Source organism: Antechinus flavipes, chromosome 3 (assembly GCF_016432865.1).
Source record: "Antechinus flavipes isolate AdamAnt ecotype Samford, QLD, Australia chromosome 3, AdamAnt_v2, whole genome shotgun sequence".
Classification (NCBI taxonomy): domain Eukaryota; kingdom Metazoa; phylum Chordata; class Mammalia; order Dasyuromorphia; family Dasyuridae; genus Antechinus; species Antechinus flavipes.
Window position 1 is genome coordinate 572501671 of NC_067400.1, and position 20793 is coordinate 572522463.

Here is a 20793-nt window from a genome sequence, read left to right on the forward strand (position 1 = left end):
GTTTAAAATTATTGTACGTGTAAAACCTATATCAGATTGCTTGCTGTCTTGGGGCAGGGGGATAGAAGGAAAAAAGGAAGAAAAAAATTTTTGAACTCAAAATCTTGCAAAAGTGAATTTTGAAAGCTGTTTTTACATGTAATTGGGAAAAAAAATACTATTGCATGAAAAAATAAGAAAGAAGAAAGAGGCAAAAGAAAGAAAATGCTGCTCTTTTCAATGGACCTTCTTTGCTCATTATTTCAGAATCTCCTGAGGTGTTCCTGGTCACCTGATGGAAGCAAAATTGCAGCCGGTTCAGCCGACAGGTAAGAATGATTGTGATGTGAGATAAAAAGAATGATGCAGCAGAGCAGGAGTTGTCTCATGTTTAATACATGGAGCGCAGGGACAGCCAGGGCAGATGTGGAATGATGGCTATGGTCGGGAAAGGAGAGATTGCACTGGCTTGGAAGCTTTTTAAGTAGTGATCCACCATTCCTTTTCTTTATTCTGGTGATGGAATTTTGGGCTGTTGGACCTTCGTGGCCAGGTCCCCTCCAAATGGGCTAAAGTCTGGAGGTGAGAGGTCTGGTGGAAACTTTCCTTGATGAATGAATAAAGACTGACAGGAGGGCCCTCAAATGTTTCACTAGAAGAGAATCCAGCTAAGATGGGCCAAGCTCTCCTGAGAAGGGAAAGCAAGTCTATGTGGGATGTACTTTTAGAGTCTTTGACAATGACCTTCATCTAGAAAGGAGGTTGGAGGTTAAATATTAATGACTATTAATGACATTATTAATGACAAATAGAATGACTATTCTGCTGTGGGCGATGAGCAACCAAGCTCCCAGGTAGGGGAGAGAGAACGACAGGGTAGTCCCCAGTGATCTGTGCTGCTGGTGCCCCCCACAACCCCTTTGAAGTGGGATGGCAGATTAGGGAAGGGCTGCAACAGGTGTCCTTGGCCTCCTGGGAGGCCCTTGACCCATGGTTGCTACAGCAAAGGGGTCATCCTGTGAGACCTTGGCACAGAGCCTGTAGCACTGTCCTCCTGGCTGCAGAAGAGGAGGACGTAGCTCGGGCTTCTAACCCTGCTCTCAGAGACTCTGAGAGTCATTAAGTTAACCCAGGGCTGCAAGGAAGCCAGATTGGCTGCTGCCTTGCATGCAGTTTGTCTCTATGAATGACCTACCCCAGAAGAGCACAGCAGGTTGTTGGGAGTGTAGTGCCCTGCTCACTGCAGACCCTCCAGCTCCCCTGACCTAGGTGGTCCACCTCCTTAAGCCCCTGGAGAGCAAGAGGGTCTTAGAATTGCCTTCTAGTCTTGACTGTGTATGGATCCAAAATGACAAAAGTTGCTTTTTCTTCCTCAACAACTCCCGTGAGATGCAGGAGAGCCACAGAAACTTAGTGCTAACAGGAAGTTCCGCGACCGACCTGCTAATCCAACTTGGATCAGACTGAAAATCCCCTTTATGTTGTCCCTCTTGTGGGCTTATCCAACCTTTACCTGATGACCTCTAGTTGGCAGGGGTGCCAAAGCAGCATTTTCTAAGTATTTTCTCACCCCAAGCTCCAGTCTGCCTCTCCATCTTTTGGGACTCTCCTCTCTTTGATGACAGCCAGCCCACATGTCCTCCTGACATGGTCTGCATGCCCTTCCTGTCCTGTGTCCCTCCCCTTGCTTGCCCATCCTTGTCCTTCCTAAAATGTGGAATCTAAAGCTAAACACAGTTCCTCAGATCATTACTTCCTTCAGTTCTGGATGCTGCTTTTCTTAGTTGGTCCTTCCTGATGGCCTCTCCTAAGCAATGGAGGTTGGTTACCCCGTGCTTTTCTGAACACTGGGTTCCCATTAGTTACTAGCTGGAGAAGATGTCCACAAACTGAAGCCACATTGAGTCTTACTGACTAAAAATGACTTTGATTGTTCTTATAATGATCATATCTCGAATTCTTATTCAGAAGATTACATCCTTTTTATTTAAGATACTATGCATTTGTATTTGCATAAGCTTTCCTTCAAATCATAGTTTCCTCTGACCTCCCATTTTTTCCCCTCCCTAAATTGCTTGCTACTGGAGGAGATTTTCCTGGATACCCTTACAATACCAAATAGACGTTGCTACTTTGTCACGAAATCTGAAGGATGACAGAAGGAGCACTCTTCCTGCCACAGGTTTCCATGCCAAAACAAGGAACCGGCAATAAAGTCTTCTAAATTTAGCACCTAATTGACAGCCACCTTTTGAGAATCCTTCCTGTAAATCCTTCGAGGGCTGAGGTTCCTGTTGCCTTTCCTGTACCCTAAAAATGGAGCCCTTCCAAAAAGCAATGTTACAGGGTTTGGCCTTTAATGTAGGAAGTCTCCCTTTCCCAAATGGTGCCTCTCATTCTCTTGGAGTTGATCGTTAGATTTACAGTTGGAAAGGACCTTAAAGATCATCTCCTCCAAATACCTCATTTTACATAAGAGACCCAGAAGGAAAGTGAAATTATAGAGGCTTATGAGCTAAGAACAGAGCAGAGGGGTTCTAGGGCCCTGCTCTTCTTCTCTCCTGGTCAGGGTTCTCCATGTGGCATAATTAAACAATATTTTATACAGTATCCTCATTTCTACCATATGCCCTTACTGTATAAGATCCTGTGCTTCATTATAGCACCTATAGGTGCTATATAGTGTTGACTAGCTGTCTAGTCAGTTAATGGTTTTGGGGGAGAAGGGGAGCCTGATAATACATATTTGTATATTGTAATTAAAATCTAACTTATTAGCATTGCCATTGCTATTGCCATATTTTTGTAATGCCCCTAATTTAGTCTTTCCTTCAAGTAACATAACTAGTTTGAGGGGAGGAGAGAGGAGACTGAAATACACAAAGAAAGGGACTTGCAGAAGGTAATACTGGCATCCTGAGGGAAGTCACCTGTGGGGAGATGTCACTGATAAGCCGGCATAGAGAGACACCACTGACTTCTACTGAATGAGCTCCAGACTGGAAGTCTCCTGGAATGATCAGGAATCCTCAGCACTTCTGAGTCCTTCCAGAATCCCTCATGGAAAAGATGGGCAGGTCAGGGTTAGGCGCCTTTCTGCCTTACAGGCCCTGGGTATTCTCCAATTCAACACCCAAGCAGCTTTCAGAAATCAGAACTCCTTTAAGATAGTTAAGGCAAAGGCTTCAGGAGTGCTGGAGTGACCTTTTCACCAAGGGAGGTAAACTCAGAGTCCATGACCTTTTTTTCCTCCTGAGGCAATTGGGGTTAAGTGACTTGCCCAGGGTCACACAGCTAGGAAGTGTTCAGTGTCTGAGATCAGATTTGAACTCAAGTCCTCCTGACTTCAAGGCTGCTGCTCTATCCACTGCGTTCCCTAGCTGTCCCCTGTGAATTTTTTTAAAAAAAGAATTTGATCCCTGTATTTCAGTATAACCAGTTTCCTTTGTCATCCCATATGTTTTCTGTTATGCTTTTAAAAATGTTTAAGGGGTCATGGGCTTCACCAAATTCCCTGGATGTGCAGGATGCCACAGTGATTAAGAAGCAAGAGTCTTTAATGAATAGAGCATTAAGACTGGTCCTCCTACTCACATGTGGCCACTGCCATAACTACCACTGCATCCCACCCCCAAATCAGTCAAGTGGCTTCTTCAGAGAAGTGCCCAGATTACATGAGAAATGGTCGGTTTCCTCCTGCTTCTTCTTTTGATTCATAACAATGAATGAAAGGGCATAGCTGCTGCTTTTACCTCTTGATTGATGCTCTTGGAGTTTCCTGGGCTTCATTAAATGTGTTAAGATACTCACTGCTTAGAGGCGTGATAACTCAGGCCAGCAAATTATCAGTGGCACATTAAAATGATAGTAGCAGACCTGAGCCCTGAGAGGTTCTCCTTTGCCTGTGGAGGTGACTCCCCATCAGCAGGGCCTGTTGTTTCTTCCCCAGTGATGAGTTGCTGTGACCTGGCCATGTGCTTTCCCTCTCTTACCTTTGTGACAGGTGGTACCCATTGTCATCTAGCTGGCAGGAACAAGGATCAACATAAGCAAAACTAACATGCTCGTGACCTTTATTTACCTTCAATTTTTTACTTATCACTGGAGCTTTGCATTATATCCACCTGAGTGTATCATGCATGCATCCTTGGCAAAGAAAGCAAGTATCTAATGGAGGTGGGGGAGTTTAGAGTTTAGAGTTAGGACCAGAGTATTAGTGTGAAATGGAAGGGACCCCAGATCTCATTTTGGCTGTTATTTAACTGTGTGACCATAGGCAAAGCTTACCTTTTCTGAGCCCTCATTTCCATAAAATTAGGGGATCAGATTATCTTTCAGCCTCCTCCTGTTTTCAACATTTCTAGTTATCTATAGCATCTAGTAGTATTTGGCTCAAATATTTGCAAAAAACAGGTGCCTTTCCCTTTCTTAGATCCAGGGATGGATTTATATCTGAGCATATTTTACCTGAGTCTGCAATTTAGCTTTCCAACAAACAACTAAGTTTACTTCCAAGGCATTCTTACCTAACTGGAGGTTAACAATAGCCAGGTTACATTGGGCTTGCTTTCTGAGGGGGGAACGTGTCTTCTCTGTCAGCATGTTCTTTTTTTTTTCATTTGGGAACATGTTCATTAAAAATGACTGCTTATGCTTGGGATAAAAGCTAGAGGGGTATTGGTGCTTCCTGCTTTATCCCATTTTCCCCTCCTCACCTTTCTAGGCCCAAAACTTACTTCCTATGATGTCTTGCAGGTTTGTATATGTTTGGGATACCACAAGCAGGAGGATCCTTTACAAGCTGCCTGGCCATGCTGGCTCGGTCAATGAAGTGGCCTTCCACCCAGATGAACCCATCAGTAAGTTTCGGTAGTCTTTAGCAGAGAGGGAAGCAGTTTACCTCTCCCTATAAGAGTGACTAGGCCATTTAATGTTCACCTCAGCTTTGGATGGGGGTAGGAACTGTGGACTGTGTTCCCATACCAAGAGTAGCCTCAGATGTACAATACTGCTGTATCTGTTTCCTTGGAAACACTCCTTGTAGGTACCACTGAAAGTCACACTACTATTTTGAATGGTACTGGGGGGCCAAGGAATGAAGGAGGGAAATGAGTGGGAGTTGCTTTCTCTTTGTCATATTCAGCCCACATTATGACCATTTAAAGCTTGGACCTTTTAAGAGATTTAGTGGCCTTAGTCGACCAGCAAACCTTTTAAGTGACTGCCTCTGTGCCAAACATAAGTGCCAGGAACACCAGTACAAATGTAAGATGCTCCCTGAGCTTACATACTGTTTCTAAATCAAGAGTAGCTTAGATTCAATCTATGTTCCATAGATTTATTTTGCTATGGGGAATCTTCTAACATGTAATCAAATGAAAGTTACATTTTGACTTTCGTTGGCTAGTTTGCTTATGTAAATAATAAGAAAATAACTAATTTTTCCACTGATAAGCACATATATTTCCAAATACTTGGTTTTTAGCTGTGCATTCCTGCTATATATATGCTAGAGACCCTGAGCTTGCCTTTTTCCTAGGGTGCAGTAACTCAGATTGGAAAGAGATAGAATAGGATTAGAAACAATTTAACTTGATAAATTTTCAAACTTAATCTAGTACATTACACTTCAGAATTGTGGGGCTGAAAAACGAGGTTGAAAATTTAGGCAGAACCCAGCTATTCTATAACTAAATAGTCCCAGAAGTCACTTTGAAGAAGCAAGGTTAGTGTGAGTGGAGTTTTATTTTTCCTTTCACAAAATGTTACTTCACTGATTTCATCTGCTGACTGGCCTGCAACTCAGAATATGAAATAACATTAAAGATGCAATTTTTTAAAAAGTTAGACAAAATATCATGTGAATCACTTACATGAAGGGGAGGAAGATTGAAGCTAGATCTGAAATATTTTTAGATAAGAATTGGCTCTTGTTGCCAAAGCCCCTCCATTCTTTCCTCTTAACTTCCTGTTTTCTTGTCCTTTGTTCCCTCTCCTCCACAGTTCTCTCTGCATCCAGTGACAAAAGACTTTATATGGGAGAGATCCAGTGAAGATTTGAAGTGGAAAACTCAAGAGTTATTTGACCTTGAGACCTTGGTTTGCAGAAGCGGGATTTAATTGAATGGCATTGGCTGTGTGTTTTCCCTTCTGATAAAAGACCATTACTAGCCAAAGGTGGAGGGTGAATTTGCTTTCTAGGATAGCCTTATTTCCAAGGTGATGTTTATCCTGACCAGGGTATCATAAGTGACCTCCACTTACCTCAAGAAACCATATACAAAATTTCCCAGGTTTATTGAAGAAACAAGGCTTCTTCCAAGGGACTGGCATTGTGTTAGTGTGTATTTCCCACTCAGGCAGAAGGTTGGGACAGAAAATTTGAATGAAATGTGTTAGCTTTTTGTTTTATTTTGTTTTATTTTTTGATTCAGTAACTGGCTTGTATGATATTTTCTGTCACTGTTTCTCTGAGTCATTTTCTATGAAAAGCTGAATAGATGCCTTTTGACAAGAGCTGTGTGGATGGAATTTATTGCTGTCTTTTCTTGGGAGCATGAACACCATAAATCAAAGCTGGAGCTGTGATGTGGACAGGGATACAATCCATATAGGCTTCTGAGAAGCTGTGACTTAGATTTTGTTTCTCTTCTCTGTGTGTTGGGGAGGTTTACTCTCCACCATGAACATGACAAACCAGGAATTTGTCATTGACCAAATCCCTTTCTCCTGTTGGGAACTGAGCAACCACGAGGCGATAAATAAAATTCTGAAAGGCCTTGGGCTTTTTACTTGTTCAGGATCTTTAATGGACATGGCCTGAGTTGCTCAAGACTGCTACTGCCTCTTTTTATTTGTCCACTCTCCCCAGAATTGGCAAACTTAAGGGAGCCCTCGTTAAGGAGGTTGTCTTTTGATTTGCAAACCAAAACTCATCGAGCTCATTGAATCTGCTGTCATCATTGTTCCAGTGCCATATATGATTCCAGTTCATTAAATACATTAGGCTTGTTTTCTGAGAGGACATGAAAAAATGGCAGTAGATGTCTCAGTAGCCCCTCCTTTATAGTAGCCCCTCCTTTATACATGTTGGTATCTGGCTCAGGTATCTGGCTCAGGGCATCAGTCATCCACATTTCTAGAGTATTTGGAGGTATTTGGGGATCCCTGAGACTATCCCAATGATACTTAGACAAGTTTTCATCACTCGTATGGCCCTGGCAACAAGAGGCCTTCACACCACAAACCCATACTAAGAGTATTTCATTTTGCATGTATTTATGAAAATCTGGAAGATCAAGGTCCCTGATAGCTCTGGAACTAAAGAAAGGGTTGTTAACTCTGGACAGGGGTTGCCAATCTATGGAATACAGAATTCAACAAACTGGTCACCATACCTTCTCCTGGGCCATTTCAGTTGTTTCCATAAGTTACTCTTGCCCTGACTCTTCCCTGGGTTTTGGGAGAATCTGGTCATACAACACCTTCATTGTGGACCAGCCATTGTCACCTTTCAAATCAACTTCCTCCACTCCCCAAGTTGGTTTTTTTTTTTAATAACTTTTTATTGACAGTCCCCAAGTTGTTAAATATTTTCCTTGACATGAGAGAAGCGGGACCAGAATTATAATGCCCCAATTTTCCAAAGGCTGCTGGTTCCTGATTCATTCAACAAGAAGAGGAGGAAAAGCCCTGGAAACAGCCAAGATCCCTACACCTGTTTCCAGCCCATTCCTCAGACTAGACCTCTCCAGACTTTGGGGGAGCCCCTGTGTGGTGATGGAGAACAGGGAATGGTTTAAGAGTGGTGAGAATGTAATTCCAGAGTCTGGGGAATAAAGACTTTAGTGTAAGCTTCCCCAGAGGATGTAAATTGTGTCTCTCACTTTGGGAGAGATAGATGGCTCCCAAATGAGTAATGGCATTTCTGGTTTGCAGTTAATTTCCCTTTATGACTTTCACGGCCTCCAGCAGTTAATACTGCTGGCACTTAAAAAGCCAGACTCCTTTCTCAGATGGTGGTTGGGTGGGTGGTTGTTTCCAGGGGGTTTTTCCTGCTTAATAACCTGAAGATGTGTCTGAAGGCCATTTCTTTATGTATGCAAATCCTGCTTCCCCAGAAATAAGGTTTGAAGAGCTCTTCTTAAACTCTAGCCACTGTATACAGCCTAGTCCTGTCTTCCATTTTCTTTCAACCGTGTAGTTAGGGAAGGTCACTAGCTCACACTGCAGAACTCCAAAGTTCAGATCTTCCAACAGTCGGTTTCAGGGACTCCAAAGTGACCCATTTCCAGCAATGTGCATTAGTGACTTCCCCATTCACTGGGAGAAGAGTCTTTCATTGACTTCAGCTTTCTTCCTTTACAAGGTTAACTCTTCCTAAAGGTTCTTGCCAAACAGTGCTGGACTCTGGTGGAGCTTTGGCTCTTTCCTCATCTGGCTGACCAGAGGAGAAGGTAGAGGGTTGTAGTAGCAGGAGTTGTCGGGCTATCATCTCAAGTCTGTCTGAGATGATGTGGTGATGGGGAGGAGGTCTCCCATACAAGAGTTTGTACAGATGGCTTCCTTCCAAAGGAACTTGGAATTTAATTTAAATTAAATTTGTATATTTAAATTAATTTAATAATCTGGAATACAAGGAGTTGATTTCTCCAGGAAAGATGGAAGAACTACTGGCCAGATGAGTCCTCAGGACATTTCTGTTGCTACCTGATCAGTCAAAATGAGAGCTGGTCAGACAAGTTCCCCATTTTAAAGATGAGAAACTAAGAAGATAAATGGTCTGCTCTATAGTACATCGATCTTACCTCAGTGGCACAGTTGTGCTACTCTTGTATCACTTAGTTTGGGGTATGGAGTAGAGACCAGATCTGAGGTACAGCTATAACCTTCCATATTCATTCTCTCTTTTCATCTCCCTGACTTTTGTTGGGCTTCCTTGCCACCGTTCTCTGATTATGGCCTAAAAAGTCAGTGTTTTCCTGTTCTCAAGATGAGCAGTTGAAAGACAGAGCAATTTACAGAAAAGGATACCCATCTTTATGTTTCAGCCCTGGGAAACATGAGAAAACACACGTCTCTTTGGTAAAATGGTGGGGTTAGAATAAAAATGTAGACTGTTACACATGATATTTGGTTTTGTTTAACCTTTTCTTTGTTATATGGTAGAATTTATTGGCAGGTGGAGGTAGGGTTGGAGATTATCAGGAAGTGATTTTTAAAATAAATGGCATCAATAAAATTTAGAAGGGTTAACCTCTCAAAGGAAGTCCTAATTGAAGCAACTTTGGTAGCAGTTCATATACACCAAATAAAATAAATAAATAAAAGACAATACTGATGACACTGGAGATAGGAGTATACTTACAACATTGCTGGTAAAATTGCAAATTGGAATCATTTCAGAGAATAATCTGTTAATACATCTGTAATAGTTACTAAAGTAATTTTATGTTTGACCAGGATTACTGGTTAAATCCCATTATTATTTTAATTAATTTTAATTAATTTGTCAGTTAATAATTACTGTGATCTGTGAGGAATTTTTCAACTTTCCTCTGAAGATATTTGCAGCAACATTTATTACAAATTAGAAAAACAACAACAACAACCTGGAAGCAACCTAAATGATTAACAAGTGGAGAAAAGCTAAACAAACTCAGACATAAATCAAATAGAATATCACAATATAATTAAATTATAAATATGAGAATTACAAAGAAATTGAGACAGGAAAAACAAGTTAGAGCCAGAAGAAAGATTCTATGATAAGGTAGAGAGAGCAATGGATTTAGGACAAAAGGCTCTGGCTCAAATCCCATTTCTCTTCTCTATGTCATATTGGGCAAATCTTTCATTGTGTAAAGTAAGAGGATTGGGCTAGACTTTTGAACTCATTTGTAAATTCATAATCGTGATCATGTCTTTGTTTTTGTTTTTTTAAAATCTGTTTCTACAAGGATCAAACATCAAACAGACTTGAAGGGGACAAAAGAATGGGTTAGATTAAGAGCTGGAGATTTGTAGGTTCCCCTTCACCAAAATAGAGACAGAGTCAGACATACACATACACAAACATACACAATGAGAACAGAGAGAAGAGGGGAAGGAGGGAGGAGAAAGATGAGAGAGGGAAGGAGGAAAGAGAGCTTATAGACAATCTGAGTCTGAGCCCCCTTCTACATTTGTAAAATAGGAAAAGTGGTTGGTACATAGTAGGTGCTAATGTTTACTGTTTCTGCTAGTCATGTGTTGTCTCTCCAGTGACATTTTGGCTTAAGTATTCTGAAATGCTATCAAAGTGAATTTCCTAAGAGTGCTGATAAGAAGAGAAATAATAGGGCTGGATACCTAGATGTAGGAGTCATCTGCATAGAGAGATGATGATTGAACTCATGAGAGGTGATGGGTTCACCTAGAAAAAAGAAGAGGACTCAGGACAGAGCCTTGTGGGGATGCCCAGTGTTAGTCGGGGGCAGATTATAAAAAAATCAGCAAAGGCTATTAAGGAAGAACAGCCAAGGAAAAATGTTCAGGAGATTAACAGTGTAGGAAAGAAGCTATGAATGATTAGGACTGAGAAAACACTATCCTATTTAGCAATTCCTGACTCCATGTCCAACACTTTTGTCCCCTGCCATGCGGGCTTTCCAAAAGTGTCAGGATTGCCCAGGACTCAACACTGCTTTTAGAAACTTTGTTCTGAGGGGAGACAGGCTAATCTGGAGCTCTGGGCTGCTGTGGCTAGCTTTCGGACTAAAGAGTTTGGGATGGAAGGGTGGAAGTGCCCCTCAAAATTAGGGCTCTCAGGAGCAGCTAGATGGTGCAGGGGATAGAGCACCAGACCTGGAATCAGGAGGACCTGAGTTCAAATTTGGCTTCAGATACTAGGTGTGTCACCCTGGGCAAATCATTTAACCCCAGTTGCCTTCAAAAATAAAATTAAGACTAATCAGTTTTCTAAACCATCAGAAGCAACATTTGGACTTGGACCCCAAAGATGAGTTCAAATCTTCCCTCTGCTATTTAATTACCAGTGTGACAACAGGTAAGTCACTGAAATACTCCAGACTTGTTTATTCATCTGTAAAATGAGGGGTCTAGTCTAGGTGGTCTCTAAGTTCTCTTCTAGCTTAAAATCTAGAATCCAAATATAAAATCTAGGCCTAGAAGGGACGTAAGAAATCTTGTAGCTCCACTCCCCCATTTTACAGATGAGAAAATGGAAGCTTGATTAGCTGAAGTAAATTATACAAAGTTACTCAGCTGGCTGACTACAAAGTTATGATTTACAGCTCCATCTTTTGAATATTCTTGAGCATTTTCAATTTTTTCATAGGTGATTTTATCTTGAGAAAACTCTAAAAGGCATCTGCTAATCATGTAGTATCACAATGATTTGCCCAAATTCCCATAGCAATTTGATGGTAGATATGGGATCCTCTTTTCCCTTCTAGTGCAGAGTTGAGAAAGTGGTGCACCCTACTACCCCAATTCCTTCCTCCAAATTAGCTAGCTGCCCCTCCTCATTCTCCACTCAGGTCCTCCTTCAGCCTCCCTGGACAAGCAGTTACCCAGGAGAGAATATTTCAGCTAGGAAGATGGCAGCATAATCCCTTCCAGAGACCTAGGCAAAGGTAACATCTATAGCCCAAGGCTGGTGAAGATGGGTCCAAAATCCAGCTAATCCAACCTCAGCTACAGTTCCCAGGAAAGACTACAAGGAGAACCCCAATTAGAATCTCACTAGGGAAAAAAAAAAAACTAAAACTAAATGGCAGAGTAGGGAATATGTGTTTTGTGATGTCTTGAGACTCAAGGCCCTTTTAATATTATGTAAGAGCATTGTAATACTGAATCAGAAGTCAGATCTTAGATCACATTGTCTAATCTCTAAGTTATGAATTTAACAAAGCTGTGACCTTGTATAGTAATATCTCTAGTAATGTTGATAGCCTTCTATGGACATCAGAAACCTCAATACCATGGAGAAGAATTATGTAAGTGCCACAGTGATAGCTTCAAGGATGTGTTGATTCCCTCTCTGCTGTTCTTCAGTAAGTGAAGGTCAAGAAGAAATCATGGATGTTTAGTTGGTTATTATTCAGTCATTTCACTTTTGTTCGACTCTTCATGACTCCATCTGAGGTTTTCTTGGCAAAGACACTGAAGTGGTTTGTTCTTTCCTTCTCCAGCTCATTTGATAGATGAGGAAATTGTGGTGAAGTCACTTGCATAAGGTCACTCAGCTAGGGTATCTAAGACTGGATTTGAGCTCAGAAAGATGAGTCTTCTTGATTCCAAGCCTACTGCTCTATCCATTGCACCACCTAGCTGCCCCATGTTTAGTTTAGAGAAGGCTTGAGCAAGATGAGAAATGTGTGCAAACACTTGTAGCCCTTCTTCATCTCTTCACCCTTCTCCCATCCCTTTCATCCCTTCCCTGTCTCCTCTCTTCCTAATCTCTGTTTGTCTCTGTCTCTCACTTCCCTTTCCCTCCCATCACCCACTCAGATGAGACTCAATCAAAGAGGTTACTTAACTACAGAGGAGTCTATAGAAATTAGCATCCCAAGACTGCCGACATGTTCTCCAAATGGCAAGATGGCAGCAACCAGTGAAGATGACAAACTCCTGGAGAATAAATACAGACTAACCCGAATTAGTATCTAAAATGAAGGATATTGCTGCTATCACTAGCCAAAACCCAAAAGACATAACCAGGAATACTTACAGCACTTCCATCCTATCTGGATCTGACCACTAAAACAGAAGCGGGGAGCTGACCAGTTGGATGAATATTTGAAGAAAGTATGCAAAATATAAGGAGCTAGGAAAATGGTGAAGGAATTAGTTGTTTTAGAACAAAGATGTTCTTCACCTACAAGAAATATTTCACATGAACTGGAGTGTATTGGATGAAACATTTCACTTGTGCACAACATCCATAAAAAGAAAGCCATATGGCCTAGACCCATGTGCTTTGATTGGCTATTGTGACAGGGGCTAGCCTATGCTGTGGCTCTAAACCTTTCCCTCTGATGTTTACTTCTTATTTTCTGACTTCTTATGGGTTTCATGATGTGCTCAGGATAAAAGTTCAGGATGCAGAATCAGTTCTCATGTCTGGAGCAGAGGATCTGATCTTTGTCTCTCTCAGTAGCAGAATACTTCTCTCTTCCCCTGCCTTTCTTTATGTATTTGTCAATCTCTTTGTATATGAACAGTTTATATCTTGTTCTTAATGTTGATAACTTGTTCTGGAATTAAAATAAATGATCAATTTATAGTCCTTTAAAAATGACAGACTTGTCAAATAGTGGATAGACCTAGAATTCAGAAAAAAAAAAGTGAGTTCAAATCCTTCTGCTGGTACTCTTTAGCTCTGTTACTCTGGGCAAGTTATTCAACATATGGCAACACTCCCCATCAGTGAGTCAATAGTCTACAAGCAATTTTTGAACTGTTTACTATGACCAAGGCACTGTGCTGAGCATCAGAGACTCAAAGAAAGGCAAAAAAAAAAAAAAAAAAAACCAGGTCTTACGACTGCATCAGACTTAATTTGAGATTTAAATCTGTCTGGGTAATGGGAGGTACCAACAAGGAATTTAATAAGCTGACAAAATCGCAGATCCCTTGGAGACTGAATGTAAACCAACACGTGCTGTGTTCCCTTTTTTTTTCTGTTTTTTTTTCTCTTGTGATTTTCCCCTTTTTTATGATTTTTCTCTCCCAACATGATTCATAAAGAAATGTGTATAAAAAAATTAGTGGTCGTGGTTGGTCTCAGAGAATAGGATTTAGAACAATGGGTAGATGTTACAGAAAAGCGGATTTGGGCTTAATATAAAGAAAACCATCCCACAACTAGGTTGAAAAGTGGGATCTCTGAAGGAGTGGTTCTCTAGCCTGTGGTTGACAGTTTTCATTAATGGTGAAGTCGTCATTTATACAGAAACAACCTGTTCCAATTTTAGAGCTCTAATTGCTAAGGAAGTTTCTCCTTTATTGGAGTCAAAATTACTTCTCTATAACTCGGACCCCATTCTTCCTTCTGGGACCAAGCAATAAAAATCTAATCCTTACTTCCACATTATAGTTCTCTGCCCATATGACCACTTTTTAAAAAGGTACTTGAAGATTGCTATTCTGCCCTCCCAAGTCTTTTGTCCAAATGAAACATCCTTAGTTTCTTCAATCAATCTTCACATGGTATGACTTTGAGTACTCTGTAGCACTTGTGTTGCTTTTCTATATTTCACTTTGTCAGATGTCTTTTCTTAAATATGATATCCATAACTGAACACAACATTTTAGATGCAATCTGTTCGGGGATTTGTCTTAGGCCCTCTTTTCTTCTCCTCATATACTATTTAATTTGGTGATCTCATCAGTTCCCATGAATTCAATTATCATCTCTTTGCTGATGATTCCCAGATCCACTTATCCAGCCCTAACCTCTCTGCTGACCTTCAGTCTCACATATCCAACTGCCCTTCAGACATCTCACACTGGATATCTTGTAGACATTTTAAATATTCGTTATGTCCAAAACTGAACTCATTATCTTTCCTCCCAATCCCTTCTCTCTTTCTAAATTTCCTTTTACTGTCAAGGGCACTATTATCTTAGTCCCTCAGGCTCCCCACCTAAATGTGATTCTTAACTCTTCTCATTCTCTCACACACCTGATGACCAATCATTCACCAAAGCATATCTCATAAGTATCCTCCCTTTTTTCTGACTGTTACCAACTTAGGCCCTTATCACTTTTAGGCTCCTAAACTAGCCTACTGCTTGGTCTCCAAACTTCTAAGTCTCTATACACTCCAATCCATATTCTACTCAACTGACAATGTCAAAGCAATCTTCCTAAAGCACAGGTGTGAACAGGTCAGCCTCTCCTTCCCTCATCCAGTAAACTCCAGTGACTCAATATCATCTCCAGAATCAAGTATAAAAGTCCTCCATTTGCTCTTTAAAAACCTTTATCAACTCCTTCCTCCATCCCCACATATTCTGCCATGCAATGATACTAATCTCCTTGTTGTTGCTTAATAGATACTCCTCCTGAATCCTAGTATTTTCAGTGGCCATCTGCCATGCTGGAAATCCTCTCCCTCTTCCTCTCCACCTCTTGGCCTTCCTGGTGTTTTCCACATCCCAGCAAAAATCCCACCCTCTACAAAAAAGCCCTTCTAACTCTCTCCCCCTTATTGCTAGTGATCATTAACAATTTATCCTGCATATATCTTGTTTGTACATTGTTGTTTATATATTGTCTCCTCCATTAGGTGTTGAGCTCCCTGAAGGCAGGGACAGATTGGGTTTGTTTTTTGTGGGATTTTTGCCTTTCTTTGTATTCTCAGTGTTTATCATAGTGCCCAGCACATAGTAGGTTCTTAATGAATGCTTGTCAATTGATTATCAACTATATTGCTCTGTATACTATTTTTGTTAAAGCTGCCTTATAGTACATTAGCTCATTTGACTGACATGTCACGCTGCTGACCATTGGGTCCTTAGATCTTTTTGATATGTGCTTCTTTTTAGGAAATTTCCCTTATTCTGTACTTTCACTATTAATTTTTTGAACCCCAATTAAATTTTATTCTGTTAACATTGGTTCATTATTCTGGCCTTGTCAAGATCCTTTAAAATTTTCTAATGTGCTATTATCCTTTTTAGCTTCTTGATATGCACAGTTTTAATAAGTATGTCACCTCTTTCCATCCATGGCATTGGACTGGAGAAAGGAGAAGAGTTCCCACTTACAGGCAGAGAAAAACTGAATCAGAAGCTAAAGAAGCTTAATAATTATTTTTAAAAAACAGAATAAGTTAAAACTAATGGGGAAATCTATTGCTTGAACAGAGATCTTTCTTTAGCCTACCAACTCCTTATTCAGCCTTCCCTTCTCCTCACTCAGCCTATTTCTTCATTTAGTCTACCTTTCTTTGTTCCAAGAAGGTTCAAATACCCCAAGTCCAGCCTAATAACCTTGTTTTTTTTTTTTAAGGAAATAAAGTTAGCTTGCTTAATTTGCTCTTAATTAACCAATCATCTTCCTTCCTAATCATCTTCCTTCTTAAGTGTTGATTGCCCATTTGTCCTATTCTAAAAATTCTAGAATTTTGCCAGACATTGATGTAAAACTACAATATGCTGTATTTACTTTTTTCCTTTTACTGAAAATCAAGGTAATATTTGCCCACCTCTAGTCCCATAGCCCCTCTCCTATTTGCTAGGATTTCTCATAGATCATCAACAGTGGTACAGCATTCACCTTTGCAAGCTCAGTGGTACTCTGGGAGGTGATTTGTCTAAGTCAGCTGACTCGGATGCACTGAGCAGAGTCCAACACTCTTGGGTTTCAATTTCCTGTTAACAATTTTTGTTCTCTTCTTCCCAGTCTAAAGATCATCATCCTTGATACAAAACAAAACAAAACAAAACCAGCGAAAACACAAGCAATCTACTTTTTAGATTTAGGTTTGCCTTCTCTCCATTATACCATTGTCCCATCCAAGCCAAACAAAGTTTATACTTTCTTTGATCTAGCTCTTGGCCTTTCTATTCCTTTTATAATGTCCTTTTTTAATTGGCTTTTTATACCTTTCCAGTCCCAGACACTATTCTTCCAGGACCTTTCAACTTGTTTTTGCCCTCAAATACTTGTCTGTGCCCCAACGTCATCATCATCATCATCATCATCATCATCATCATCATCATCATCATCTCTTCCTTCTCCTCCTCCTCCTCCTCCTTCTTCCATATCCATTTAAAATTTGGGTTAATTACTAAACTTCCTGTTCAGCCCCATGAATCTCTGTTTTCTTCATCATGATCCAGTATGATTATTCCAAGAATTCTATTCTTAAAGACTTGCCATAGCTTGTCATCTGACTTCTTTCTTAGTCATTTCAATTCAATTCAATTCAACATTATTGTTCAGTCTTTCAGCTACATGTGACTCTCCATGACCCCATTTGGGGTTTTCTTGGCAGATGCTGGAATGATTTAAAACATTTATTTCTCTAGCTCATTTTACAGATGAGAAACTGAGGCAAATAGGGTTAAGTAACTTGCCCAGTGTCAGACAACTAGTAAGTGTCTGGGACCAGATTTGAACTTAACAAGATGAGTCTTCCTGATTCCAACTCTGGAGCTCTCTTCACTTCACTACCTAGCTGCCTGAATTTAATGTTAATTAAGCACTTTTTATATGAATGCTAGAAGCAAAGAGATCACAAAATAAAGTTCTTATTCTCAAACATCTTCCATTCTTTTTTTTTCCCCTGAGGCAATTGGGATTAAGTTCACTTGCCCAGGATCAGCTAGGAAGTCTAATATCTGAGGCTAGATTTGAACTCAGGCACTATCCACTGCACCACGGAGCTGCCCCTAAACATCTTCCATTCTGATAGAGCAGGTATTATAACATTCACAGAAATATCTGAAATATAATGGAAGAAATAAATTTTGGATGGGGAAGCAGGGAAGGCTTCAGAGAGGAGTTGACACCCACGGAAATCCAGTGAATGGCAAGACAAAGTCAAGTCAGGATCCAATAGGTGACAATAATTGTTGAATGCATGAAGGAGGACCACCTTATCCCATGAGACACAGAGCATTTTTGAAGTGTGAATAGTTTTGCTGGACAGCCTCAATCTTCATTGAAGTAGAAAGTAAGTCTACTTATCTCAAACTATTGTCTCTATTCTCCTGGGTTCTGGAGGAGGAGAATAGAGTGCAAGGCTTGAAGTGGTCACAGAATCTCTGGTTCAGAAGGGACTCCAGAGAACATCTATTTTAACCAGTATCCAAACTTGAATCCCCTTACATCATTCCCAAGAAGCAGTCTTCCAATCTTTGAAGACTTTCAATGAAGAAAGAACCAACTTCCTTCCAAGACAGTCCATTTCACTTTTGAAAGGCTCTCTAGCAGATTATGCTTAACATGGCCTCTGTCTGTGATTCCTGGTCTTTCATTCTTCCCTGTCTAATCAAAAAAGGTGACCATGATAGGAATCAATAAGAAATGAATCCAAAGGTTATTGGTTAGTACAGAGTTTCTATACAACTCTGAGTTACAGTTAGTACAGAGGCACTCTGTACTAACTGATATCATAAATCATCAATTTGCAGTTGAAATTGTCTAATTGTTCAATGTCTAAATTCCCAGGAACCTACTTTCCTGCCTTTGAATCCTTGAGTATCTTCCCTTCTAAAGTCCAGTCACTTACACTTTGGGCTTGGTCCAGCATTGCCCTCTTTCTCAGCAGCTCTTCCTCACTAATCAGTTCTTCCTCAGAGACAGGATCAAGTCTAGAATAGTAATGCTTCTTGTTGCTACCTCCACCTGCTGAAAGATGAAATTATCTGCAAGATAAGGTAAGAATTTATCAGTTGCTGTGTTTTTAGCAGAAAGATCCCCAGCCGATGTCTGACTATTTCCATATTTCAACTACTGCTGCCTTTACATCATTTTCATGATCTGCCTCAGGAATTCATTATCCATGATTTCCATCTGGCTTGTTGTTCCCCATGACATGTCAACCCACTTCCTATTGCTATGCCTTTGTCCCTGCCTGGGATCCTTGCTCTCTTTACCTCTGCCTCTTAGTTCCTGGCTACCTTCAAGGTTTAAATTACCTCCTGCTTAAAGCCTTCCTGGAAGACACCAATTGTTAGTTATTCTTCCCTCCTTTGCATGACTTGTATGTCTTTTATATTGATTTAGCTAGTACATGTTATTTATTTATCTTGTACATAGTATTTGTCCCAAGTAGAATGAATGCTCCCTAAGGGCAGGAACTGTTTCATCTTTGTTTTTCTATCCTTAGCTGCTCACACAACAGATGCTTAATAACTGTTTGTTAAGGGCATCTCTAATAAAACTTCAACTACTGTATGTTTTCTGCCCCTCCCTTCTTTGGTCCATCTCTTCACTCTCCCCACTGTTTCCCTCCTCAGATTTGTAGATGTGTCACATAGCAAAACCTGAGACATGCTACCATCTCCCTTACCAAATTCTTCCTCTTAAATAACTGGAAGAATGCATGAAGTTATTTAAGCACTATGTGCCAAGCACTGTGCTAAGCACTAGAAGAAATAGAAATAGAAAGAAAAGAAGGCAGGAAGGAAAGAAGGAAGGAAGGAAGGAAGGAAGGAAGGAGGGAGGGAGGGAGGGAGGGAGGGAATGATGGAGGGAGAAAGGGAGAGAAAGAAAGGAAGAAAGGAAGGAAGGAAGGAGGGAAGGAAGGAAGAAAGAAAGAAAAAAGAGAGGGAGGGAAAAAGGAAGGGAAGGAGGAAGAGAAAGAGAAAGGGGGAGACAAGAAACAAAGAGGGAAGGAAGAAAGAAAGAAAAAAGAAAGGAAGGAAGGAAAGAGGGAGGGAAGGAAAGAAGGAAGACAGAAAAAAAGAAAAAAGAGAGAAAGGGAAGAAGGGATGGAGAAAAGGAAGGAAAGAAGAAGGAAGAAAGGAAAGAAGTTGGAGGGAGGGAGAAAAGGAAGGAACAAAGAAAAAGAAAAGAAAAAAAGAAAGAGAACGAAAGACAATACAGTCCCTGTTCTCAACAAACTCTCATTCTGTTAAAGTAGGGCACCCCATAAAAGAGATTTCAATTACAAGTTAAAAGCAAAGGCCTTAGGGTACAAGTAGTAAGGGCTCTTCTTTCATGTCAGCCATATAACCGGTATCTGTATTTTGCATTGAACCATTAGACAGCACCAATGATTTGGATGGTGAGAACTTCTCTTCCCCTGAGGTCTTCAGCAGTTGTGATGACTGAGGAGTCAGTTACTAGGTCCACTTTCCATGAGAGTTACTCCCAAGACAGCCTATGGAAGTTATGCTGACAATAGGATCAGAGACTCAGAGATGCTGGCACTGGGGTTCTTGAGTCTGAAGGGGTGGGTGGGTGATTTGACCCCATCATACATGATTCTTCGGGGGAGGGACGACAGGAGATAGTGGACCCTTTCTCCCCAAGGATCGCCCCTTCTTGATGATGGCTGTGGGGGTTAGGCTGGAAGCAGGATGGGTTCTCAAGGTTGATGTGACTTTCTATTAAAATATTCCAGCCATGAGTCATGTCCTACATCCCAGTAATGCCCACAAAGGGATATTTACCTCCTTGGGTGAAAAACTTTAATTCACTATTTATTACACAGACTGAGTGCACTATTGTATAGACAGACATCTGAGACATGAATATTATTTCTTCACTTTTTTCCCGATCACTGTCTCCTGTGGATTTCTGAACACCTCCACTGCTATTCGGATGTCACACCTGCTGTCCCCAACAGTGTCTGGCTTAGCAGCTGATCTGAGCATTTTCTCTCTTCCCTTCCCTTTTAATCAGGTCACCCAGTCTCCAGGCAAATGCATTCTTCCTGGTCCTCATTAGATGCATGCTATCCCTGGCCAAGATCCTGTCATTCATCTTTCTTACCCCAAAATCCAGAAATCTAAAATCCATACTCCAACCTCGGCTCTTACCTTAAATTCATCTTGCAATTTTTTAAATTTTCAAACTATTTTCTCAGGGTCTTCCTAGAGAGACATCCCTATCTCAGACTCTTGCCACAGTCTCATGAAGTTGTCTAAGCAGGGACCATTATCCCCATTTTACAGATGAGGGAAAATGAGCTTCATCTAAGTGACTTGTCCAAAGCCATAGCAATAGCTTGTAAATAAATGTGAAATGGAGGCAAGAACTCATGTTCCCTGAATCCTAGTCCAGAGTTCCTTCTGTAAAACCTGGAATCCGGAAGGCCCTCCTTAAACTACTGCTAGGTGATGCAATGC

General features: G+C 40.7%; 1 protein-coding gene across 1 annotated transcript in view; it reads left to right on the forward strand.

Annotated features, from left to right (window-relative positions):
* The window catches only part of SNRNP40 (small nuclear ribonucleoprotein U5 subunit 40), a 48182-nt gene extending 41687 nt beyond the window's left edge, over positions 1–6495 (forward strand). Inside the window, exons 8-10 of the mRNA XM_051987978.1 lie at positions 247–308; positions 4735–4838; positions 5983–6495. Of these exons, the coding sequence (XP_051843938.1) occupies positions 247–308; positions 4735–4838; positions 5983–6032 (216 nt within the window). The 3' untranslated portion in view covers positions 6033–6495. The remainder of the gene's footprint in view (positions 1–246; positions 309–4734; positions 4839–5982) is intronic.
* Positions 6496–20793: the final 14298 nt, after the last annotated feature.